General features: G+C 36.6%; 2 protein-coding genes across 3 annotated transcripts; both read right to left on the bottom strand.

Annotated features, from left to right (window-relative positions):
• Positions 1 to 201: 201 nt before the first annotated feature.
• Positions 202 to 18,835, bottom strand: LOC149418149 (uncharacterized). Of its 2 annotated transcripts, none has more exons than XM_089639695.1 (11): positions 18,556 to 18,835; positions 18,359 to 18,472; positions 17,970 to 18,142; positions 17,059 to 17,205; positions 12,403 to 12,478; positions 9,599 to 9,751; positions 9,042 to 9,148; positions 7,052 to 7,218; positions 5,427 to 5,588; positions 4,370 to 5,110; positions 202 to 3,226 (listed from the first exon to the last, which is right to left on the bottom strand). In XM_089639695.1, exons 1-11 carry the CDS (start codon positions 18,663 to 18,665, stop codon positions 3,008 to 3,010), a joined length of 2,169 nt encoding a protein of 722 aa, XP_089495821.1. In that variant the 5' UTR covers positions 18,666 to 18,835; the 3' UTR covers positions 202 to 3,007. The 2 variants fall into 2 exon arrangements, with proteins under 2 accessions (XP_089495821.1, XP_089495820.1); XM_089639694.1 differs by having other exon boundaries at positions 204 to 3,226; positions 18,353 to 18,472.
• Positions 18,836 to 23,730: 4,895 nt separating this feature from the next.
• Positions 23,731 to 25,310, bottom strand: His2Av (Histone H2A variant). Its single transcript, XM_089639354.1, has 4 exons — positions 25,216 to 25,310; positions 24,993 to 25,070; positions 24,710 to 24,823; positions 23,731 to 24,343 (listed from the first exon to the last, which is right to left on the bottom strand). Exons 1-4 carry the CDS (start codon positions 25,216 to 25,218, stop codon positions 24,149 to 24,151), a joined length of 390 nt encoding a protein of 129 aa, XP_089495480.1. The 5' UTR covers positions 25,219 to 25,310; the 3' UTR covers positions 23,731 to 24,148.
• Between the last annotated feature and the right edge of the window lie 2,191 nt (positions 25,311 to 27,501).

Genomic DNA, 27,501 nt, shown 5'->3' with positions numbered 1-27,501 from the left:
TAGAGATAAACCAGTTGTCAACTGAAATGTATATTTTTCCACCGTAATTTAAAGAAATACTAGAATTGGATTTGTGACGTTACGAGGTTGTTGAACTTTCCAATATGCTGAGGCAACAATCTAATTGTTTATAAATCATACTCTATTTATAAAGGATAAAATGTTAGGATGTAAAATAAAAGAAAATCTCAATAATTATTGTATTGTATTCATTTTATTGAAAATCCCAATTATATATTACATGTATGCAGTAAGAACCCCTGCAAAATGAATGAAATTATCCCCAGCTTACTATGAAAACTTTCTGTCAAGATTTTGTAAAATATAAGTTAGATTTGCCAAAAGAGACTTCAATCTCCGCTGCATTATTGAATTGGTAAAAACATATTTAACAAATTGATGAAAAATAAAATCGAAATCATAAAGGTTATACATATTTACATAAATATTGTAATAATGATTTATTATTATCAAAATAAATAAAAACTACTACATATATTTCTATAAATTGAGGTAAGCTTTGTTTGAACTTCAAAACACTTACAAAATGGACATAAAGGTTTTCACAGTAAACTGAAAACAATTTCTACAAATGCAATGTATGAAAACAAATCAATCATAGGTGTTGTTACCTAACTGTAAAATATTAACTTTATCGTGATTGATTTTTGGGGTATTATGCCATGTTAAAAGCTTCCTTGTCCTTTAGCCAACCTTTCAGACAGCCTCACAGTGTCCATCTTCAGGGCAGATCTTAAAAATCAATCACAATAATACTTTTGACCAAGAGAATCTCAAATATTGCATTAATTTACTAAAAAAAAAAACTGCTTGGCAATACTGGCGCGGTAACTAAAAGTACAGTGTCTTCCTTGAGAGTCTCAAACTGTGTTTTTACTTACTACGCCAGTATACTTCTCATTGAATGCCAATAATAAATTGTCAGTTTATTAAATAAAATCACAATACAATCTGCGCCCAAGCAAATAAAAGCTGTGAGGCTTTATAAGTTCTTGCTTATTAATATCGAATTACTCTTAGAGATCCACACACATTGTTTTCATTTAGATGCAATATTATGTATGTAATAATTTACATTAAATCTTTGAAAAATACATATTACAGAGATAATTAGAATTGGTTTTACATCACATATTTTTAAGTCATAGTTTAAAAACTCACCATAATTTTGAGGTAATGCGATATAATATTAATTGCTAATATTTTAAAGTTTGAATTGGACTACATGTCAGAAATATAGAGTAATCATTTAATTAGTGCTAGATGATTGGATACTCTTCATAAATATATCCACAAACTAAGCTACATAGTTATTGGCGGATATCCAAAGTAGACGATTCATGTGAGTACAATTATGTTTCGATTCCTAATATGAGACCAACAATGCGACGTCTTTAAGACAAGGCCCAAACGTAGATAATAGAAACAGAGGGAATTTGGCATAGAAGCATGTCGACTGTCACCGAGCTACGACCAAACGAGATACGAACCAATGAGAGTTATGCGCTTGATGTGTAGATAGAAACGATTACGTAGCGCTGCTGTGCATAGATGCAGTTTGCAGTAGAATCCGTGAACATTGTTGGTGATACTTTAGTGCGCGCGGTTTCATACTGATAGTGGCCCATCTTCCTTATTTTTTCATCTATGAAAAATGCCCCAAAAGTTTCAGATGAGAGGTTGAGGTGTGATACTGTAAACGCACAAACATAAACAGATTTACTGCTTTAACCTTTTCATGTGTGTATTTTAGTGAAACTTCGTGGATCACATACGCGACAAATTAAATAGTTAACTAGCAGTTAATAAGTTAAAATTAACCCATATTTTAGCTACATTTATGCATATTAATTGCTATTATGTTAACGTTGGACTTAATCCCTAGGGGCTCTTAAGAAATGTCAATAAATAAAAAGATATTTTTGTTAAAGCTAACACATAGCACTATTCTTTATAAAGTGAAATTTTTGTCTTTAACTAGAGATTACCCCAGTAGAAATAATATCCAGAGATAAAATGAATGGTTCCATGATAACTCCTCAAAGTGACAATTCAACACACCTTTTAAAAGTGATATTAAGTTATTAAAAGTGATGAAACAAAAACTAGGTTAACCTTTTGAACGCGTTAATTTGCTCCGTTTTATCTATACCCGTACGCGGTACATATTTTCAAATACGTATGCACGCAATTAAATGTCAAATTATAGCATTCTGGCATGATTTATTGGACTATATAGACAGAACAGATTATTCTCCACAATATGAAAACAAATCCTCGTGTTTCAACACTCTTAGATGTTTATAAAAATAAAAACTCGCTCGCTAAATTCACTCGGCGTGTGTGTACTTAGGCCACTGCGTTGATAGACACAAGTGGGAGACCATGATCACTTATCATTTTTAGTTATGAAAAGTTATGAATGACATACTAGTACTAACGCCATCCGTTGACAAAAATGTAAACTAAAGGACTAAAAGGCGCGAAGAGGCGTACTTGATTATCGATCTTTTTTTATGAAATACAATTTTATTTTTGAGAAATTCTTGTAGATGTCAGCATCGTGATAGTTCTACGAATGTCCAAGTGAGCAAGAAATACATTTATGACGAAAGAGCGCTGGAATATCGGCCGTCAAAGTTTCCGTATCAACTGTTGATACAGCCGCGTGTGAGTATAGACTTTTTGCCGTAACAACAGTTGATACGGCCGCGTGCAAAGAGTTAAATAGTTACATATGTAACCCATCTAACCTAGTTTGTGTTTTATCACTTTTCATAACTTTATAACACTTTTTATAGGTGTGTTGAATTGTCATTTTGACGAGTTATCCAGTCACCAAAATGAATATATAAGGTCGACACTGCTTCGTACCATTCGTGGGCACGATTCTACAAAACTGCACGCACGGGTCCGGCATCTAGGGGTTGATAATGTGTCTCATATTAAATATCAAAATCAACTCTCATTCCGTGAGCACAGTGCTCTAGCTGGGTGGTGGGGGAGGGGGTGGTGGTGCGGCTCCCCACGGGGGGTGTGAGGCATGGTTGGGGTGAGGGGGATGTGTTGGGGGAGGTGGCGGGGGGAAGGGGGCCCGCCAGTTCATGCTTGGGGGGGGCACACCCATGCCAGGGGGACCCATTCCTGGGGGGCCCATGCCCGGGGGGCCCATACCAGGTGGTCCCATGCTGAAGCGTTTTTCATTCTGAAATAAATAATTAACATTATTGTTTGTTTAATTTTGTTACGTAGTATCAAACACATTGATGTTTCAAGTCAGATCTATCTGCTAAAATCTAAAATTTAATGAATATTATGACAATTTACATTACTAGTAAGTAGTTCTGTGAACAGTAGACCTCACATTCAAAAAAGTAAGTCTCTAATATTCTCTTAAAATAAATTAAAAATCTTTTTTTTTTTTAAACCATACGATTTGTAAGTAGGTACATACTTAAATTCCTTAATTTCAAATAAGGAATTGTACAATCTCAATAACACTTATTTTTTTAAACATTCTTCAGGCCACCGTAATATATATATATATTTTTTAGTACCATAATATATATATATATATTTTTTTTAAATGCGAATAAGTCAAAATAAACACAAGGATTTCACATTTGAAAAATAATCTTTACTGAACCATTAAAACGGCCATCATCTTGAAACGGAAACAGAAAATACAAATCCACAGACAGGTGTGCCAATCAGTTGAGTTAAAACAGAACTTCACTATGCTCAGTCAAAAGCAAAACTTATCCTAAAAACATATTAGGCCCCCTAGTGATTATACCATACTCATAATCCATCTTACTTATAATAGATAATACAGAGGCATAAGAACAGGTTAGTAGAAAACGTTACACATAATCACGCACATACGTACTGCGTATACCGGCCGTAATACCGCAGTATTAGTGTTTGACAGATTTTTAAACTGCCCAACCCCCAGGATTAAGGACGTATTACTATGGTAGTAAGATGGAGATTGCGGACTTTGTTAAAAATCTGGTTAATTGACAAATATCGATCGGTCGCGCATTGAAAATCTAAAAAGCAGTAATACCCATTGGCAGAGATAAGAGGAATATTTTAAATTGAAATATCGATTTACCAGAGCAAATACGGAACGCATAATCAAATTGGCCAAATTTCGAAAGAAATTCTAAGCAGACCGGGTCAATGACATCGCAAATGTGATCTGAAGAAACTAAACGCGAAATGCAAAAATGAGCGTATTTTTGAGGATTATTATTATGTTATTATGAGTAACATTTTTACCCAAGCAGCGGTGTATTAGGAAACTTTATAAGTAAGACTGAATAAGTTTATTACTAATACTAACCTGATTATCTTGCCCCATCCCGGGAGGTCCCATATTGTTAGTTCCCGGTGGACCCATCAACGGCAACATATTATTGCTTATCTGCCCCATATTGTTGGTCATCTGCACCATGTTAGTGCCGGGGGGACCCATGTTGGTTCCGGGGGGGCCCATGTTGGTTCCGGGGGGGCCCATGTTGGTTCCGGGCGGTACCATGTTGGTGCCGGGCGGCCCCATGTTAGAATTCCCCATGCCCATCCCCATGTGCATGGTGGGAGGGTGGCGGCCCATCATTCCCATCATCTGATTAGGGTTGAAACCAGGGGGTGCCATGAGAGGTGGGATTTGGCTGTTGATGTTCGGAGGTGGAACACTGGTTGCTCCGGGTGGCGGAGGCTGTCCTAATGGTGTTGGCGCAGGTCCTTGCATCCAGTTAGGTGGTGGCGGTGGGGGTAAAGACGGTGGCAACATATGCGGAGCCATCGCTATGGCTTTCATTGGTCCTCGATCACCCCCGCCGAAAGGATTCCCTTGATTTCGTCTCTGTTGGTGGTTGTTCTGTTTGGGCTGGGCATCTGGAGGGGGGCCCTCTCCGAGTTCGGCCATGAGGGAGAGGTACTCTTCGTCTATCTTGGCTCGGGCCGCAGCCGGTGGTGGACCGCCCTGGCCCGGCCGCTTGGACCGACAATCTCCAGCAATATGACCGGCACCTCCACAGGAAGAGCATACTATGGTGTTCGTTACATTGGGTTTGTCCGGACACTAGAAATAGAACAAAATATATTTCAATGTAACAAATTTTATGCTAGTTTGTTGCATTTTTAACCTTTAACCCACGCGCTTCGATGCACTAACAATCCAGACCTCTAGCATTACAATCATTTTTAACAGTTATTAATTAAAGATATTGTTAAAAACATTTTCGAATATATAACTAAAATGGCTGGATGGTTCATTAAATAACTGAGACAAGGCAACAAGATAGCAAAGAATTTTACTTCCATATTAGTTGGTTCTCAGTTTAATCAAGGTATAATGTACATGCAAAGTTAGGCTAGGTTGACAAAGGAATACCTACCATCCAGCTTTTGTGATCGCTGGCCCCGCAGTTGGAGCAGCGCCCCCGTGCATCTCCTTCGCGCAGGGTTCCATTGAGCTGCGCGAGTTCGCGCAACTGCATGCGCCGAAGATCGTTTTGCCCCTCCGGCACCTCAACACCTTGTCGTATCACTTCTTTTATCTAAACAAACAATAAACGTTTTATTAACTTCCTTTTCTTATGACAAATAGAGATAATGATATCCTCACTTCCTTATATCCTACATATTATTAAAATTTAGTATACGTATACATTGTATATGAAATAATTATAAATATATTAACCTTTTGTACTCCATTGTCTCCGTCACTGCGACATAAAACATTCTAACAACTCTGATGGTGCCACATGGGCAACATAAATAATAGGTATACATTTTATTGTTTAATAAAATAAAAGGGTACTTTTACAGGTATACATATGTTCTATTCAGTTGTATACAGTACCCACAGGCGATAGGTTGTGCTTTTTGCTCTGTTTTTCATTCATAACAATGACTATGCATTGATTTTATTTGAATAATTTTTACTGCTCAATAAATATGTAGGAGAATTTTGAATTCAGTGGTAGTGAAAATGAGTTTTTTTCGAAGTACAAAGTGACTTTTCCAATGAAACTTCGATAGATAGTAATAATGATATTATAAGTTCAAGCAGTGAGAGTGATTTCATGTTTTGGACATCACTTCAAGTATTTCAGACGTAGATAATCTATAGGAGGAGGATTAGGTAGATATGACCGAAGAGGACGACCCTATATGGACACTATAAACTTTGATATTGGCTCACATAAAACATTTTTTACACTCGAGCTTGCCAATGAAATTGTTAAAGAATCCAAAATTTATGCTGTGAATTGGCGTGATAATGAAATAGATAAATTTTGGGAATCCATTGGACTCATTATGAATATGGGAACAATGCCTCTAGCAAATATTCAAGAATATTAGACTACCAGGCACAATAGGCTATCACACGTTCACTGATAGATACTACATTAGCATTCCACTCGCAGATGAACTATTGGAATTAAAATGTCATCTTAACAGGAACAAATGTGACGAATAGAAAAGGGATACCAAATAAAATCAAGGCCAAAATTCATACAATAAAAAGTTATTGCAGTCAAAAAACGCAGAAAAATACTTGTTGGGTGGAAGAAAAAAAAGGATTGTAACAATGCTGAGTACGTCTGCAAGCGCAGGATCCACATTCATTAAGAAGGTGGTGGCATCATATCATTAACGATAAACCAAATGTTTTCATCGATTATACTAAATCCACGGGTGTGTTATTTCTCAAATTACACCTTTAAAATAACATAGTATATTTGCGGCACGTTCCAGAGTGGAAGATACTCTCGGTATCGCCCTGGTGTAAGACCAATATTCAGAATTGAAATGTTACTTAAAAAGGCTTTGGCCGTGTTTGATGATAGATCTGAATCACCAGGTACTTCCCTACCTTCCTCTTCCCCTTCTCCTTGCCCTCCCCACTACCTTCAGCCTCACAACATACCATAATTGGTGATGCCACTAGTCTCACTGGCTCCAGATGGTTGAGAGCAGATGAGACTGTGTGTAAATAATTAAGTTTCCGCCGTACCTTGTCCACGGCCTTCTTGACGCACTCGGGGTTAGTGGCAGTGATATACGCGTGCAGAGGCTCGTCCTCCCCGGGCAGCGGCTGCCCGTCCTTGCGCCCCACCTTACCCTCCTTCACGGAGCCCTTGCCGCGAATTATTATCTTGGCCCCCGTCTCTTTCTCCATAGCTGCAAATAAAAAATTAATATTATTATTACATTTAACCTCGACCATGTGACTATCGCATATGTGATCCACCGGCAATTATCCCTGTACGCCATAGACATATGAATATTAGTAGACCTGCCCTAAGTGATTAAAAGCGTATTATTCCCCACTCCCCATACCGGTTCCATTGGAGCCGGCTGGGCTCGCGTATGGCTTCCCGTGAATCTTGAGAATGTGACGTCATCATTCTTGTTCAAACTAGCGTTGAGCTATGGTCGAGGCATTTTATGAAATAACACGGCAAAATAGTGGCTTGTGATATGAAAACTAGTAAAAATAGATGTGAAAAAGAGAATAAACCCAATTGTCGTATTACATTCCATATGTAAGCATCATTTTAAGCTTATTCACATCGTATAATATGAATCAGTTGTAGAAACATATACTATCACATCGAGCCAACATTGGTCGAATGTAGCGATTCTTAAGTGTGCGCATCGTTGTTACTGGGAAGTAAATTATGAACACTTATAAAAGTGTCTTAACTAAATACGTAAACAAAATATTCGACTCTGAAAATAGAAGAAATTTTTTTTTTCCGAATTTGGACTTCGCAAATTTGTTCATAACGTGGCGAGTAATTTGCGCTCCCATGTAAAAATGTCTATTCATTCAAAAGCAGATTTTACTTTTAAGAACTAAATGGTGATATTATAATGCGAGATGCCTATATACTGTCAGATTGATTTATTGACGAATCACAGTCAGCTTTAACCTCTTCGTTCTTCAACAGTTGATTTTACCCCTCACCTTTAATTTCTAGTCTATATATTCATATGTCTGTGCTGTACGCGGATGTCACATATATATTTCACTAATCCACCCCAAATGAAGACAGGACTGAACAAAAGGCTACGCCCTCTTGCCTTATGTTTACAATGTCACTGACAAAATTGTCAGGATACTGAGGTAAGAAAGGCCTGCAAAAACCAAGTTTCGTCTTCAGACAGATGGAGTTTATAAACTCAGTTGTTCCGGATGTGAGAGGGTATATGTAGTTCGGGCAGAATGGACCACCTCCAAAAGAATCTCACAACATTTTTGAGCATGCAAACTCGGCTATCCGGACAATTAATTGAAACATGTCCTTACTTTGTATTGTACTGAAATCACTGGGAAGAACCAAAATACATTTAGCACGCATACTACGGAGGCAATTGAAATCCACAAAAAAAAACAGTAAATATTAAAAGGAACGACGAGTTATAAATGGTGTCCCGGAATTAGACGGCTACACCAAAACTAAATGCAGTAAACCACATTAAAAGGATTAACGCTTGCAACACGTATATAATCACTTATACATACATAAACACACTTTACCACAATCTACAGATCTGCCCTGCCAATAGCTACTGTAATGCTGTCCGAAACATTGGCTAAAGAAAGAGGAAGCGCAACAGCATAATAACCAAAAAAATAATCTCGATAAAACTTTTGGCCGTAAAAATCTCAAATCATATTTATATATGGTCACGTTATGCATGTCTCAAGACATAAAATAACACTGATCATATTAGAAAAAAAACTGTTTTCATAATTTCCTTGTTTGTTAGAGCATGCTCAGGTTTGCAGTATCTTGGACTGCAAACCCCTGCTGTCTGCTGTTGGCTGAACATTGCCCTGATTGTAAATCTATGGTAGGAAAGGGCACCAGAAGAAGAAAAGAAGTCCTTTTTAAGAAAGTAAAAGAAATCAATATAAAAAATTTAGAATGTGGGTAAATCAGTAATGTAATACATCATATTCATGGTAGGGTTTATAAATAGGTTGGGGTACTTACACTTGAGGGTATTTCCACGGGGTCCAATGAGGAGTCCAACAAAGTTCAGGTCAGGATGCTGTTCCTGTGGTATCATCACTTTATCATGCACTCGGATGATGGGAGGTCTAAGGGCACAAAATAAAACAATATTAGCGTGGAATGAAGCGCACACTGAAGGTTCAATGCGTGGCGGGATACTAGTATTTAATAAAAAAATTCACAGACTCCTAAGCTTTTTTTCAAATTGCGGTCGGTACCTTTGGTTTTATATACCATTTTAATTCTTCTGTGGTTAACCTTCTAGATTTGAATATAAAGCATGGTTTCTTTTTCTGACGCCGTTTAGATCATAATTTTCACCACTTCAGAAAAGAAGACACAATGATTTCTGTGAGACCATATGGTTGTTCCCAAAAGTGAATAAGTTAGCATGAAGAATTAATATTATTTATAAGGAGACGATCCGCACTGTGGAAACATGGTGTCTTTTTGTTTTGATCCAGACCATAACCTTTTGCTTGATTTTATGTGTTGATGTATATTCTCTGTGGGTAGTTTCAATGAGGATTACTAACTTGTAATCACTGGGCGGCTTAAAGTCAGGGTTGATGACGAGCAGGCTCTGCACCAGCGAGTGTCGGGTCTCCTCCAGCTTCCGGCGGGTGCGGTACTCGCGCATGTTCAGCCGCTTGCCATCCGAGGAGTAGATTGGCTCCGGAGACGGAGACCTTCAAACAAGAGACGAGCCGTCAGTTCCTGGCGATGCATCAAACGCCTTACCTACTTGTGTACGTATTACAGTGTATATCATAAAATGACCCGGAACCTAAAACAACCTATAAAGGACCTGAAGAAGTGGAATGGATAGAGGAACACCAATATTCAAAGCAGGTTTTTAACCCTTGGGGTCTTTTGAGATTTTGTCGTCAAATTACTTTAAAAGATCAGATTCATGATTTATTCAGAAATATTCCCGTTTGACTTTTGAATTTGTACTGAAATGAAATACCGTTTTGAAAGCAAATGAAAGACGTTTAAGATTATAATATTACAAATGCACATACGCAACTAAAAATATTAAAAATTTTCATAAACAAAATAGAGGAATATGAAAGCAACGTAACGGCGGTCCATGACTTTTTGGAACATATTATAATTATTTAAAAGTGTAAACTTTTAAGTGCAAATACAAAATGTGGTGTTGCCACTTTCGAACAGTGCTTAAATCTTATGTCACAGTAATACAGAAGGAGATAATAGAACTTTTATGAGTTCGTATCAGCTTGTGCCGTAAAGTACACAAGAATACTTCTGTGTACAAATGGAAAAAAAGACCCAAGGGTTTAAACAGCTAATAGCTTGGTGAATATTGGATTCTTGAGGGTCTACAGCGCCCTTGAGGTGATTTCTCATGAAAACGCCGCTTTATAAAAAAGCCAAATATTATTATTAACCTACACATGAAACTCGGTTTCATGTTCCCTTAACCGTTACAATGCAATCAATTACATTAACACAGTGACATTAATTTGGATCAGTGAAACTTCATGGATCCCAGATTATGCATCACTCGAGTATGGTGATAACCATCGATGAGCATAGATCAGATAACCAGTGTTATCCTTCCTGGGTGTTATTATGTTTTTAATATTGCGTATCATTAGTGTCCAGTTCTTGGTTTTTATTCTTCAATATAAACACCCGCTGAAGCAGTTTGTCAGCATTAATTATGTAAATGATTTGACTTAAATAATAAATGTATTTGTTTTTGATAATAAAATAAATGATTTTTAAACCAAAAATTTACAGATTTGTACAAATGAATTTCGTAAGGAACCATGAATTTTGAAAGTTAACCCCTGATACTCTGGCACATTCTGTTAGACCTTTCCGCTTTGCAATAAAATCCAAATAAATGGAATAGGTTTTTTTAACTAAAATTATTTCAAATGAAAAAATGAAAACACAAAATTTTATCAGACAAAATGTATTACAAACGTTATTGTCACCTACTTTTTGTCTTTTCCTATAATAATAATCAATAAAAAATTCACAAGGTTCCATTTTTTTTTTTTCAAATTCCATTTGGAACCTTTGGTTTCGTAGAGGTGTACATTGTAATACTTCTGTGGTTAACTTCTATATTTGGATATAAAGCGTGGTGTTTTCTTTTTCCAACACCGTTTAGATCATATTTCTCACCATGACAGTAAGGGAGACAATGATTTCTATAAGACCATATGAGCCGTTCCCAAAAGAGAGGGTTTTCAAAAGTGTATGAAATATTATACTAGGTATTTAGATGCAATTAATTACTGCAACTACCTTCCTATATTTTCGCAATGTAGTTGAGAGTATAATTATATAATTTTCTTTAGAATGGATCCCCAAAGTGAGGCTGGATTGACATTTTAGCAGTTGGGATTAGTGCTGCCCAATTCACCCATTTACAGGTGTACTGCAAACCTAAACCATACAATTATTAGTGTTTTGTTGACAACTTCAGTGGTAGAGCTCACTCAAATGTAGCTGTAGGATAAACATTAGTATATCATTAATTTCATGTACAGATAATTTCAATTGGGTTGGAAGCTGGAAAATGAATTAGTCAACAGTAAGCGAACGATGTCTTCAATTATAATATATTAACTGTTCTGTCGTCGAGAGAATCAGGTGGTGCTAATAAAATAAATTATATTATAGATTTACAGAACAACTCGGTTACAGTGAGATTGGATTCAGCAAGTGACTCAAATTCTAGAACAATGACATTAGGAAAATACTTGGAAATGGTGACAATTGGACTAATCGACTATTGCCAACACAGAATCAAAGTGACAATTGTCAATGGTGACGTCTGGCCAAAGTGTCTGTAGTCAATGGTGACCCTTGGCAATGGTGGCAATTGGCCAAGTTGGCTAATGTCAATGGTGACTATTGTCAACGGTGCCATTTTCCAATAGTGACACTTGACCTAAAATGACTGGCGGCTAGAGTGAAACTAAGCCAATATGACATTTGGCCAATGTGACTATAGTCAATGGTGGCACAATAGTGATGCTTGATCAAAATGGCTCATGGCTAAAGTGACTCCAGGCAACAGTGGCACTTGGCAGTAAGATGCGTTCATATCTCTTCAATATCAATATAACTGAGTTGCAGTGTATATATATATATATAAGACGAGGCGTCCCTAATAAAGGAGCAGTGTCAGGGGTAAGAGAATAGCGGCGGGCTGTGTTTGTTGCCGGATGTAGTCGGATAGCTATGTCCATTAGTAAAAGTAAGATTATCATGTTTATCTGTTTGATTAATAAGGCGCTCCGCCAGCATAAGGAGAGCGGCAGAGCGGGATGGAAGAATAGCGGCGGGGGCGAACCTTTCCTCCGGGTTGGCGGGGATGCCGAGGTCTCCGGAGCGCAGCTTGCGGGACACCTCCTCGATCTGCAGCTGAACTGGAACCAACAAGGGTTAGGCACGTGCCAAACACACACCATTAGACAGCGCTCGCCAACCAACCAACCAACCACAGTCAGAATATCAAAATATGTAGGCATTTAAACAAGTTTAGTTTAGTTAGACACCAAGGAGATTTCGTACGAGGAACAAGCCCTAAGCTATTACAGTCAAATCTTTACAATGCTGGCCTTTTCAACGCACTCTATCCCATCACGCGACACGTTTTTACACAATGTATGTGCTTTACTGCTTAAGTAAAACTTCATGAATTAAACATCTGTGTATGTGGATAGCCGCCAATGGATGATATGCGTTATATAGGTAGGTAGGTACTTTCATCACAAACACAGATAGTCAAGAGTCATAGAAACAAATAGGGCTGTGTCCAAAGATACTACTTTCTGACTAAAAGTAAATCATTTTAGGTTGTTTAAATAAAACGGTCAAACTACCTATGACATCAGGTATTTCCAGGAACTGGAAAAACCGCAAACCAAAACTTTTTAATGTGGAATAACCTTACATAAATCGTCGTAACTCCGGGATTGTCTCACAACTATTTAAATGAAACTCCGGAATCAACAAAACACTTTGTACTTTATCCTGATAGATACAATGAGCTCTGATGGCTTCTTTAGCAGTCGGTAGAGATTATTCTGGACCTCCATCTTAAGGTTGCAATACTATTTATTATAGACTCAATCCCTGCATTATCGACAGCTATGTCCATCTATGGGTAGCCTGTTAAACTACTATCTAGTGCCATCTACTAGTAACCTTTCAAACTACTCTAGAATATCACAAAGTAATATTTGAACACTGCTCTATTTATTTCCATAACTCCACTCTATTTTTTTCAAGTTTTAAATCAATTTTTTGCAATAATTGAGTTATATTAATCTAAATATTAATTTGTTTTAAAGGCGTTAATTTGCCAATCGACGCTGAAAATCAGGTAAAGTTTCTTACCTTATGAATGCTTTATTAAAAATGAATACAAAATAAAAGGGAAATTTGTGAAAAATATGTTTACTCGTCTCCTGCAAACCATGTGCTAATAGATTCGCTTTGGTGGATTCGATAGATTTTTCAGTTTCGGTGCTTGCTCCGTAAAGAATGAAATCTCCTTGTCGGGGACAATTGGGATGTAGTATACCGGATTGCTCTGAAGAACATGTTTACTATGACCACAAGAGAGTTCCACCACAAGAATAACAAACCAATGTTTATCACCATCATTTGTTTATTAAATTGGCATATTATGTATACACAATACTAACGGCACATGGGCCAGATGTTTTCTTAATTACGGGACTTGTACTTACCGGTGTGTGCTATTTTAAATACAAATAACAATATTTTAAAATACCCAAGTATTCAAATATCTTATGTTTGCTGGTCGTTAGGTGCCCGGTACTCTGAATGCAAATAATAAAACTTTTGTGACTTTATTAGACAACCTAAACAATAAAATATTTAAAAAAAAACGTTATTATTATTATTAAGTATCTGAAAAAAAATACAGATATTTTAAGTCACAAAGATTAACATTCAGATTAAGAACAAAGTATAAATTTCACTAAAATGATTAATAGCCTGAAAATATAAAAGATAATGTAAACATTTCCACAATGAAACTAGGGCTGGAAGAAATGTGTTCTAATTATTATTAGGCTAAACATTTATTATTAGTTAGAATTAACATATCATCGTTGCGCTTGCGAAAACAGCTATGTACCAGATTTCAGCAAAACTTTTTTTTTTTACATCAAAACCATTCTAAAAAAATCAAGGAATTGTCCCAATCTCGCTATATGCGTTTACCCGTTATCGCACAATACTCATTCAACACTTGTTTGTTGATTCATTTGAATACAATGCTGGAATTTTTTTTGTTTCCCTGTAAAATTTGGTAAAATTCACATAGCAGGTCTTGCAAGCGCACTGACGATATGTACAAAGTTATTGAATAAGTTGTATATCATTCATTTCCGTAGGTTATAAAACTTTCCCAAATTCACTAACAAACTTGTATATAGTAGATTTTAAAAACATCCTTTGAAAACTCTTCTTCATTATGTGAAGGGAACTGATCGTGTTAGCGTTCACATTCAGAATGAAAAACAAAGCTTTAAAACAGGGACTGAATTGAAAATGAAGGGCGACTGAACTGGAATATGTACATTGTATATACAAAGTTCCAATTTGCCGCCTGTTTTATCTGCTGACAGATTTCCCAATCAGCCCCATGTTTAAAGTCTAAATTATTCAGAGCATCAAAACTGTTTCTAAATTCCCCATTCCTAATAATATGTGATGATGAGGCGTGGTGGTGCAAAACCCGCACTGAATTTTTTGCCGATTTCAAGATTCTCATAAAAACCTTTTGATACACATTGAAGCATAACGTCAACGGCATTCCATCACCGCACAAATCATATTCGTAGGTAGAAATGAAAAAGAGGTATTTATTTCAACAAGATATTAATAATATTTTACAATGAAGATAATATGTTAAACGTCACATTATTAGGTATGTAGACAAATAAAACAGTAGGTACCTACCCAATCAACAAAACAAAAAACTCAACGAAACAGACAATAAAAGTTAAAAATAATTTTTTTTTAAATATTTAAATAAAAAAGATGTGCATAGTAGGTACCTCTCATTGTAATCATGAAGTTAAAAATATAAAAAAATTAATTCGTTAATACACTAACGAATCGTAATAACTATGGCAATCTTGCGATATTACAAGTTCCTGTAAATGTTTCCACTTTGATTCTTTTATTTTAATTCCTTCCTTGTACAGTTTTGGCATACTTTCATTATAATTCATATTGTTACATATAAATTGTGCAACCATGTAGGGGTACCTCCATGCACAGGCAGTAAATTGTCTTTGTTTTTTTACGTACTGGTATCACCAGTGTATCTATGAGGATGTTAGTGAGAAAGAAAAAGAAACGTAATTTTTTGACAAGACAACACGGTTTACCTGGAGCGAGCCGGCTCGTGTGTTGCTGACAGATCAATCCAGTACGAGATGTAATTTTGGAAGAACAAACATAATCCGAAGTAATCGGAATATTTTATAGCCTGGCGAGGTAAATTCTACCCGGAATGATTGGATAATCATCAATCCATAATACAAAGGTCGTACTTTCATTTCCTTTCCATCATTTTGTGAAAATGAGATTTCAAGAATGCCATGCTACTTTGGGATGTGCAGCATTCCTTTATGGATATTCTGGCCTGAACCAAGGTCATTTCTCCGCCTTGATCTTGGATCCAACGTCAATAAGGTCATATGTTAAAAGCCTGAAATAATGACTGTTGCATCACCACATGTTCGTAAACATGTAACATTGGAGAATAATCGATTGGATCTCGAAGGATCGTTGGACCGATCCTGCTACAAGTGACAAGAACAGTCCCCCTTTATAAAGCTACAGAATTAGGATGTAGGGTGTTCTAAGTGTAACATGTTTATCCTTTATTATGAATAACTTTTTTTATTGCTATTGAAAACATTGTTTTGAATTTGTAATACCATCATTCCCAAATTGCCCGTGCCTTGGGTACACGACCTGAGGTAAGCATTTCTCATTGTTCTTTGTTTTTTTTTCATCAAACATTTAAAATCTGTCACACAAGTTGCCCGTAACAATATTATTCCTTAATTTCGGTCATCGTGGCAATTCGGTAAAATATTGTCTGCAACATTTGTTTGAAAGCGTATGATTTCATTTGGTGTATTGTAATACGCGTAAGCTATTAACAGTTTGAACGCTTACTGTTCTGCCTGGTCAGATTCTGAAGTTATTCCATTTTATTGAATGAAATGCAAAAATCAAAAAATAATGTATCAGCACGTATCTCACATTTTCCCATACAATGGAACGAAACGCTACAAAGTGTATCAAAGCGTAAGTCAATAATGATCCGCCGTCGAATAGCATTGCAGGATGACTTACGCAGTGATGGAGTGCCGTCGATGATAATGTATTTCTTTTCATCCAATATTTAACTAATGATGTATTATTATAGTAATAATAATCTTTGGATAATTTATGCAGCGCTGATTTCATGACAAAATCACCTCAAGGGGACAAATTATCATTTAGATATTTAACATAAAATCTTTTTATATAAAAGTTGTTCCAAAAGTTTAATTCGAAATCAACTAAAATTCTAGAGGTTTTGCCACTCCACAACCCATGACCTTTGGTTCCATGATAACTCCTCAAAATGACAATTCAACACACCTTTAAAAGGTGATAAAAAGTCATTAAAAGTGATGAAACAAAAACTACTAAACATATGTATATACTAAACTTTGTTTTATCACTTTTCATAACTTTATACATAATACTTTTTGAATTTTGGTGTGTTGAATTGTCATTTTGATGAGTTTTTCGGACACCATGACCTTCTATAGTGATAAAGTTAGTTATGTAGAAGCATTGAGGAAATTGAACAAAACACTTAAGGATTGGTAATAGTGGGTCAATAGTGGGCCTCCAAAAAGGACCGAGAGTTGAGGAGTTGGGGCTAGCTGCATTATGGACTTACGAAGGTACTGTTCCTCCTGTTCCTTGGTGAGTGTGGGTGGCAGGATGGTGGGCATACCGGGGATGAAGGTCTTGTCGTGCTCTGAGCCGGCCCAGCGAGACTTGCGGCGACGCAGCTTCCGCTCCTCGGGTGTTTCGTCGGGGTTATCTACATTAGGACAGAACTGGCGTTAGGAAGCATTCCACGGTGTAGCCACTTCTGGTCACAGGTAAAAACACAGAACTTCTTACAACAGACTAGCGCCACTATCCACACATTGCCACTGCGACTTCCAACTCTAGCCTTGATTGTTTACTCGCCATGTATTATAAATCCCTAAAGGGAAATAGGACATTTAAGAAAAAAACGAAATTAAATAATTTGACATGAAATCTACAACCAAACAGTCTGATTCGTTATGCTCAGTAATATGGTCTATACATGGTATTTGGAAACTATTGGTACAAGCGGGAAACTGGTTAACCTATGGGAAATAGAGTATTTCAATTTTTTTTTAACTAAACAAGAAACTTGAAACTAAAAAATACTTTAGAAATCTGGTCAACACTACCAGATCAACTCCAAATGTGGTAATTAATTCACAAGTCTGCTTGTACCACTGGATTCCAAGCACCAGGCACAAGCATTTAAATAAAAAGGTGCCGGGTTCAGTCAACATAGTATGATTAACCACTTAAGGCGGAGCATGGTGTCAGCACAGGTTTGCAATTTTATAAGCCGGCTTCCAAAAATTGATTAGTAAATGATGACATTTAGAATTACGCGGTGAGCTGGGAGGACCTTGATACCCTTTAAACTGGATTGTGATTGCAAGGGATCATGTCTCAGTAATGATTAGAAAATTAAATTAAGTGGTTAAACGCTGACGTAACGGTTACATATACTTATTATAATGTGAAGAGGAAGCTTACCCTCGTAGTTAGGTTCAGGCATATACGAGGGCTTGTCCACCTTCTGCGCCACCTGCGCGGCAAGCATCGCAGCCTGCGCCACGCGACCGGCAAGTGAGGCGGCAGGGGCGCGCGCCGTGGATGTTGTGGTGGTGCCGACCATCTGGTCCAGCAGAGCGATGGTGCCATCCCGGCTGCAAGCACAAGATGAATGAGAGCTACTGAACTAAAGGGTATGCAGTGTTCATAGTCCATACTTTACTTCTGCGATTTAATCTAATTTTACTAAGGAATCAATTGTCTTTTTGGTCGTTGTGTATACAAAGCTTGCGAAAAAAAATGATAATCGACGGTGTTTTGGTAGATTTGGTTAAGTATATCATAAAACAAATTGGTGTACTAACTGGTACCTCTCTTTCGACTTGTTCCTGTCTTTACTTCTACTTCTAGTCCTGCGGTCCTTGGACCTCTTTCGATCTTTACTTTTCCTTTCCTTGTCTCTACTCCTGTGGCGACTATGGTCCCTGTAAACAAACGAAATATATGTACATTAGCGTTAAAATTCAATGCAATGGTTCGAAACAAGGGTGAAAATTATATATTTTACCTTTTGGACCTGTGACGTTCTCGATCTCTGTCCCGATCCCTATCCCTCTCCCGATCGCGGTCTCTATCGCGGTGACGCGACCTGCTTTTCTCCCGGTGGCGAGAGCTCATCTTAATTTTATATCCTCAAAATACTATCAATGTACAGTGAACTTGGACGGTCAAAGACACAATAACGATAATTTTGAGCGCGGTTAACTCCAATATTTGTTAATTTAAATAAAATCAGCATGAGCATTTTTCTTGGCCCATATCTCACGTCAAAAACTGTGCGTAGAAAAATCAAGGATAAACGAAAAACAAAATGGCCTGTGAGTGTATGATTAGTGATGTAGCATCGAATTATGTCGATAATCGACATTCGATTGCCATAAATGTTTCGAATGAATAGGGAGTTGTTTGTAAAATAATTGCCATAAATTTTTCGAATGAATAGGGAGTTGTTTGTAAAATAATTAAAAATTGTTATGTACTTTAATTTACGGGGGGGGGGAAGTTCTTTTAATCAGCATTGAGAGATAACTAGCACCGGTTAAGAAATTTATTTAATTAAATTTGAAAATTAATTTTAGATAACAGTTGTTAATTAAAATGTTTTTGTTTTGGCGAAGAGGGCTTACCAACTTTCTATTGTAAAATTTCAAAAATATATAATTTTGAAAAAAAATAAAGAGAATGCGACACATTACATTGAAAATTATTGCAGTTAGTTTTTTATTATATAGTTACGTACTGTATTATAAGTAAAATAAACGTTTTTCAAGTGGTTTTGTAGAGTCTGGAGATTGATATTTTAAGTCTCCATTGTTTATTTTTGATGTTTATAGGCAGATTTTTTTTGAAGGAGTTACAACATCTACTGTAGTAAGTAAATTATTTGTGGGTGGCTTGTATAGAATGTATAGTGGTGTACATGGATCAACAATATTTTTTCATATTTTTGTTTGGAAGCTGAAGTTGAAGAATAAAACAAAATATATTAAAAGAACATTGTCGAATTGAATCACGAGAAAAAATCTAAACGGAAATCATAAATTTCGGTACGCATCCAGTATCTTTTGGCATTTGCGGGGCAAGAGAAGACTGCGAGGGAGTGTTCCAAACTAATTCTAAACCTTTTTTTGAAACTATCGGTGTTTACAATAATTTCAAACGTGTTCTCTTTAAAATGATTTTCCTGTGCATTATTTTAGCTTTGAAAAATTATTTTTTTATAAACAATAAATTATATATTAAATAAAAGTTGTAGGTACTTCATGTGGTCTAATATTTAAACAATATATTGCTCTTCAATTTCAACAATCTTTTTTGATGCGAGTGTTCCTTTTGATCAAACCTAAAATATTTCAATAAACAGTTTTACTTACATCCTTCCATCCATGTTAAGAAAATATGATTTTATATCCCTGATTACTGTTTGCGGCAACACTTCAGAAAAGTGCATCCGTGGGGGTAATTTTTGAACAATGTAAATTGTAAATACTTTGAAATAGTGTCACGGAACCATTAAAAACTGCGTATACTCTAAATTGTCTATTTATTATTATCAGTAATACCTTTAATTTAATTTTCCCAAATATAATATTGTATGTACATTAAATACCATCGAAGTGGCTAGACGGGAAGGACCAAGGACTGGAGGCGAGTGGCGAGGGACCACAGCCAGTGGAGAAGGCAATGTCCCACCCTAATATAATGATAATACATAATACCACCCGCCATCAACGTAAAATTTTCCAAATATTGAAATTATCATAACACAAAACTATTCCTTTAAGAATTTTTTTCTCAATTATATGCCTGAAAAACCAACGGTGCATGCTACATTCCTTTCTTAGTGATGAGGTAATATCAGAGTACTAAATAATTTGTCAATTATTTGGTTACCATTTTCTACACTAATGTTAGGTTCACCAGCCGACAGAAAAGAACAATGTTTTTTTCGCTGTCTAGCCGCTCATTGTTAGACAAATAGCACAGAGCGCTCGGATTATGGCATGGAATACAGACTGCTGTATAAGCTTCAGGATACCACAGGGTGAGGGTATAGAATAATTATATTCACTGTCTCACAGGTTTGTTGACAAATATCACCAAGCGCTCACTGACTATGGCAGGGAATACAGATTGCCATAGCAGCTGATATTTACAGCATTTTCTCATTGAAAAAAAACAGCAAGTCTGCACTTTTGGAATATTGACCGCTTGTAGCAGTTAGTGCATTTCCAATCTACCTACCTGCCAACGTCCACATCGAGCACTAAACCAACCGACAGTCATTTACTATGCTGGCTGGCATCAACAGTTTTATTTTGTCAGTACTTAAGGCGATCAGACGGTTTGCTAAGGTGAATGTTCATTTTTATTTCATTCCGCGTTCACAAGGCACATACAGAATGATATAGAAATAAACATTCGTCCATCTTTTCCTATTGTAATGCCGTCAAACAAAGTCCTGCACCTTGGAATTCGTTTGATTTGTGACAATTTGATGAAAGAAATTTACTAAAAAGAAGGAAGGAAAACATCAACAGTTGGGATCTTCAAATGCATTATTAAGGCGATGCACTACGTAGTAATGCAAAATCATGTGTTTTTGGTTTGAAAATTTGGTCACCTAGAAACATTTCAGATGCTTTAATTTAATACTGCGAGTAGAATACATCTTGGCCTTTCAAATAATCAAGTAATTTTTAGATAAGTCTTTTTATAAGCCCAGAAAAAAATAATATATAAGGCCTATGAAAAGTGCTTTAAAGTTCAAAATCTCCTACTTACGAACCCATTTTCAGTTATGATTTTATTTTATAATGTTGCAAATTAAGTTATTTATAAAATGATCAGAAAAAAAAATTAATATTTACCACCATAAATATACCATTTATCCACAAAATAAAATAAAAGGCACTTTTTGGCGATGTTTTTTTCTTGCATAAATCAAAACAGGCGGATGGTGTTAAACAGGAATTTAAACCTTATCGACATCTACGTAAGGGATGTTATTGTTAACAGCTCGATTTAAAATATTACAGGACGTAGTGCATCGCCTTAAGAGAATTAGAGGAAAAAGATCCTAAAACATAAGTTAATCATCTTCGAATGGATAAAAGTAAATTTGAAGAATTGCTACTACTCGTTGCTCCATCTAAAGAAAGGTAAAGTTAATTCAATATAATGCAAAAGGCTATTTACAAAAACACCTGATTTCTAATAGAGACCACTATTTGAGTCACGGGTTTAACTCTTAAACCCTACCTGGGGTACTGGAGTACCCCCCTGGTGTTTAAAATATCAACAATTTTGACAATATTGCACTGTTGCAAAAATCGCTCTAGCTAATCTACTCTCGATAAATGGCGCGTAAGTACGTCGGTAAGCCGTGACCTCCCGGCAAGTGCAGTCGCGTCCATAGGTGTTCCGGGGTACCCCAGTACCCCGTGGTAGGAATAGTGTTAGTTCTTCCTTCCAGTTATACTTGAATTACTGAAGTTGTTTTTCGACACCTCTCTGGTAAGTTTACAAATTATTTATGATTTACTTTACTTTGTGATAATGGTTAGAGTACAGTGTTGATAGAGAGGGCCTACGTCCAGTAACGAGACATTCATGGACTAATAATGTGTTATGAATGTAATGACAGAGAATGCAGTGTAATGAGGTGTTGTATTGTTTTTAGATATGGAATCCCAGATTCGAAATCTCAGGGGGGAGGGGTAAAATTGCAGCTGCTTTGTTGGTTTCTGACGACGAAGAGCTAAACCTAAAGGAGAAGATTCAGAAGATGAGCCCGACGGTGTTATCGAGGATTTCTGGGACCATTCTGAAGTCCCATCTCATGAAGACTGTGATCAAGTGGAAGGAGATGAAGAGTATTTAGTTCCTGACAATGATGGGGCTGGTATAAATGAAGAAGATAGGCGCTTGGTTCGTGTGCTAGATTCTCCATTAGTTCTGTACAGAAAATGTCATAATAATGTTATGGAACTGACTACTCCCGTACAACTGTACTACTTAACAGAAACCTGACATGTAACAATTGGTTCACGTCTATACCCACGGCCAAGAAGTTACTGGAAAAAGGGATAACATTAGTTGGAACTGTAAAGAATAAACGAAAAATTCCTCGTGTATACTTGGACACTAAAAATTAAGAAAGATGCACCTCAATGTTTGCCTACGACGGACCTCTCACACTTTTGTCGTATTATCCTCTGAAGTCAGCTAAGAAGAAAGCTGCAATCATGTTGTCCACCATGCATGACAGCCCTAACAAGGATAATGAAGTGTACCTTCCAGAAATAATACATTTCTATAATAAAACCAAATGCGGGGTGGATGTGTTCGACCAACTTTGTAAAAAGTACTCTACGTCCACGAAGACCAAAAGGTGGCCCGTGTGTCTCTTCTACGGGTTGCTAAATGCCGTTGTTGTCAACTCTCGGGTCTTATTTAAGCTGTCAACTAACATTGATATAGAGAAAATAACTAAGCGGCATGAATTTCTTAAGAGTTTGTCAATGGCACTCATATATTCTCATATGAGAGCAAAATTTCAATGGCCAAGTTTACCCCGGGATATCAGAAAAACTATATGTGCAGTCTTGAATATTCATAGTGAAGATCATAGGCCGGTCCCTGATAATCTCAAACCTGGTCGCTGCTGTTTTTGTCCGCGCACAAAGGACAGAAAATCTCGATCTGTCTGTAACACTTGTTGCCGCCATATTTGTGTTGACCATCAATACAAAATCTGTCCTTCATGTGACGATAAAAATGTCTATTAGTTTTTATTAATAAATTTTATTGTCTTTTCTTATTACTTTGCCATAATACAAATAATATTTTAAAAAATATCAAATACTTTTGTTTTATTAATTTTTTTCTGACCGGGGTACTTCAGTACCCCGTGGTAGGAATAATTACATTCCCAGAGTGGTAGGGTTTAAGAGTTAAGTAAATATGTACAAAGAAGGTTGTTAGTTTAGGTTATTTGATTGGAATGAACAGAAATTAACTGCCGGAATCCTGCTTCATGAAAAGATACTTACATCTCGATCCTGTTTGTGGTATTTTTTTAATAACTAATCATTGCAGGTTACCATAATATAATCTGGCTGCAGGTGAGGTCTTCATTCCTGGAGCAAATGTTGGAGGGTAACATTTTAAACACCGAAAGTAAATAGAGTCAAGAATGTCTTTAGAAGGTTTATTTTGTGAAATGAATTGTCTTAAATTTTATAACAATTTAAAATACACTTTAGACGTGTCCATCTTTGAGTCAACACACAATATAAGGCAAATTGTATAAAGATAATATTAACACTTTCAGACAAGAAAGAAATCTTCCGAGATAGGCGGACAAACCTTATATAAAATGAAAAAAATATATCTGTCCCATACACACCAAATATAATACTAACTCTCCACATAAAATAAATGGCAGCCTAACGCGAATCTTAATTTATTTAATGATAAAAATAACAAACTAGCTCGGGTAAGTGTAATTTGTATCAGTTTGTAGTTTACAACATAATTGTAGGTTAACCACTAGTCCTTAAAGTCTATTCAGCCGCACCACAGTTCACAGAAGATCATTACACTGGTTGGCCAGGTCCTCCCTTCTTGCCGATGAGGGACTTGTGGATGTGAGGGATGACTCCTCCTCCAGCGATGGTGGCCTTGATGAGGCTGTCCAACTCCTCGTCTCCCCTGATGGCCAGCTGCAAGTGCCGGGGGGTGATGCGCTTCACCTTCAAGTCCTTGGACGCGTTTCCCGCCAACTCCAGCACCTACCAACAACAAACATTGTTTACCAACGTTACACACGCACAAAGATAATTAAAACAGGGATAAAACCGGTTATTTAAAAACAACCGATCATAACAATAACTTCAGGCGGGAAAACAGCGATTACGGTTACCTATGTCAAATTGGGCTAAATCGAGTTCCCGCCAAAACATACAAATCGAGATAATCAATTGAAAAATTGCACAAAATACGTACAAAAATCAGAAATTTCTGTACCGCGAGGCTGATCAACGATACCGTTAGTCAGAAAAGCCACATTTACATTAACGCAATCGATTTCGGTCGCGCGGACTCCTATTGAAAATACGACGGACGCCATCTTGCATGATGTATCAAAGTACGCCTACCTCTGCGGTGAGATATTCCAAGATTGCCGCCGAATAAACGGCCGCCGTGGCTCCTACTCTTCCATGGCTCGTCGTCCTGTTCTTCAGATGCCTGTGGATTCTTCCCACGGGGAACTGAAAACAAAATAAAAATCGTTTCAAAAACAGCACGTCCGTCGACGTCGGACAGAGCCGTGTACAAAAGAAGTCAGTTTTAATTTATGAAATTCTCCCAATAGGCAATTTGACGATGGAATAGGGTCTTAAAAATTACAAATTAATTTATAAAATGAATACAAATTACCTGAAGCCCGGCTCTTGCTGACCGAGAAACTGCTTTCGCCTTCGCTTTACCGGAATCTTTGCCAGCTTTTCCACCAGCCTAAAACAATGAAAATAGTGGTTAGATTTGGAGTACGAAAGCTGAAATTTTGCGGGGTGAACGAAGAAACAGCGTAGATCACAATCACGTTAAATTCAGCCCGTTTGGAGGACTAAATTGCACAAAAACTTGACATAAAACTCACCATGTCGGAGCTTTTTTCACAACAACCACACTACAACACTACCGAAAGGCGCCAAATGGACTAACAACGGATATCAAAGATGGCAGCAGTCGATCGTCATCGACCAATGGCAAGTCTACAATAACCGTTGAAGAGCGGTCCACCAATCAGGCGTTAGATAATCCGTATGGTGCTGCTGTCTAGCGGAATATTGTTTCAAATAAACGCGTGGCGTCCTGCGTCACTTCGTCTTTTTCAAAAAATACGTGGGAAATGATAATGTTTAGATGATAGATTGTTCGTATTTTTTATTAGGGAGATATATACATTTTTTCTAAAAGCATCAATATTTTAATTTGCCTGTCGTAGGCTTCCTAACGTATGAATATATTATTTATAAGTTACCCACCTACATGGTTTTTATACCACCCTGCAACCCCAAAAATTCTTTGTTTACCTAATATAACATTTTGTTTACTGTTTACAGTTGAGAATCCATTGAGAATCAGATAAACAAAAGACGCTTTTAGCTCATACTAAATCTATGCCCTTGAAATAATTCATTTTTATCTTTTTTAGAGGCTTTGTATTATAATATGTATTTCGGTCATTTTCTTGACCATGACGCAATATCATAATAGTAGTAAGCAGAGGATCGTTTTCTTTTCCATTTTAGTAGAAAGCAATAATTTTGTGGTTTGACATAAGGTTGAAAATAAAGCAATTACTTTATTTACAACCACGAATTTTTATTTATTTAATTTCTATAACCGGTGGGCTTAAAACTAAATACTATACTACAGTGAGAAAAGGCTTTCTCTGTCGTAACGCCCGAAAGTAATTCCAGAGTGTCCCAGAGATTGGTTGTACGTGACGTCATCGTTCTAGTATCATTTGTCTTTTTCATTATCATAAAAGACGTTTGAAAAGGAAATATTTTCGTCGATGACGTACGTACGACCTCTCTCTAGGAGTATTATAAAAACAGAAATCCGATCTTGATTCAACTTCAACTTTCGATATATTCTATCAAATACCCTATAATATTAATAATAATTACAACTCCAGTAATATTGGCAATTTCAACAACTCTGGGGGCTAGAGGGAGCTAGTGTAGCATGTTGACTTTGACTTTCCTTTCAATGGCGGCAAATTGAATTTATTTACTATTTGGAGGCGGTGTTTTGCGCTTTCTTATTTGTGTTTTGATTAATTTTGATCAAAAAATTTTAAAAGTAGGTTCCGTAGTTCAGTTTACGAACAAACAGCAAAAACACTCCCAAGCCGTTTTTAAGATGCCAAAAAACGTTGACAGTTCTGTTGGTGAAATGATTTCGTTAAATCCTAGAAAATAAAATGTTATTGATTACGTAAAACGTGTACTAAACCGTGAAGATATAAGCTAAAAAAATATATATATTTTTTCAGCAAAGCTGTGTTAGTTCCATGTTCAAGTTGATGTCATAATCATCGTCAATGTTAATATTCAAAACACAAGAGCGCCCCTGTCTGGTGTAAAGGCAGGTGAGCTATGTCGCCAACGGTTGGGTAGCCTTGTGAATCGGGTTAAGGTACGGGCTGTAGGACAGGATTTATTACTGCGGGCCTTGAAGAGGCCTTGATTATATGAAGGAGGAAAACCATAATTTTCTATGTGAATATATAATTTTCATAAATTACTTTTCTTTATGCATTCATGTCATAAAATATATTGATGTCTTTTTGTAAAATTTCTCACAACTATATAAGTATTTTATTACCTTTCTAAACCATCAAAGACAGAATTAATAGCCGCTTTGATATTTTTGATTTGTTGATATGTATGATTAAAAAAAGCAGTAAGGTCGTATGTGGGATATGTAATTTTTAACAAAAAATTCTACTTCTATAATTTATTAACATATAAACAAATAAAAAATCACATCAAATCCATTAAAATGTAGGAGAGAAAACCAAGGCGCACAACTCAAGCCGCTAGGAGGCGCTAGTGTAGCAGATTGCTATTAGAATGTACGGAAAACGTCAAAAGTTGGGTGTATTATTAATATTACAGGGTATGTGATTATAACGCGCAACAATTCTTCTTCATTTCCAAACGTTTCGTTATCGTTCTGCGAAATAAATCGTAGAATAGATCAAGTGGGATCTCATCAAGAAAATAACTATTTTTTTCAGAAAACCTTTATTAGCGACTGCAAATACATTCCCATTGGGAGTGGTATGGTGAAACAGGCCATGCCCACATAATATTAATTCTTTACGAGTGTATACCGCACGTGTGAGACTAGTAGCGTGTCAAAGGTGTAG

Source organism: Hesperophylax consimilis, chromosome 14, assembly GCF_061612785.1.
Source record: "Hesperophylax consimilis isolate HC1 chromosome 14, BYU_Hcon_1.0, whole genome shotgun sequence".
NCBI lineage: Eukaryota > Metazoa > Arthropoda > Insecta > Trichoptera > Limnephilidae > Hesperophylax > Hesperophylax consimilis.
The sequence above is the reverse complement of the archived record's forward strand: the minus strand, read 5'-3'. Positions and strand labels throughout refer to the sequence as shown.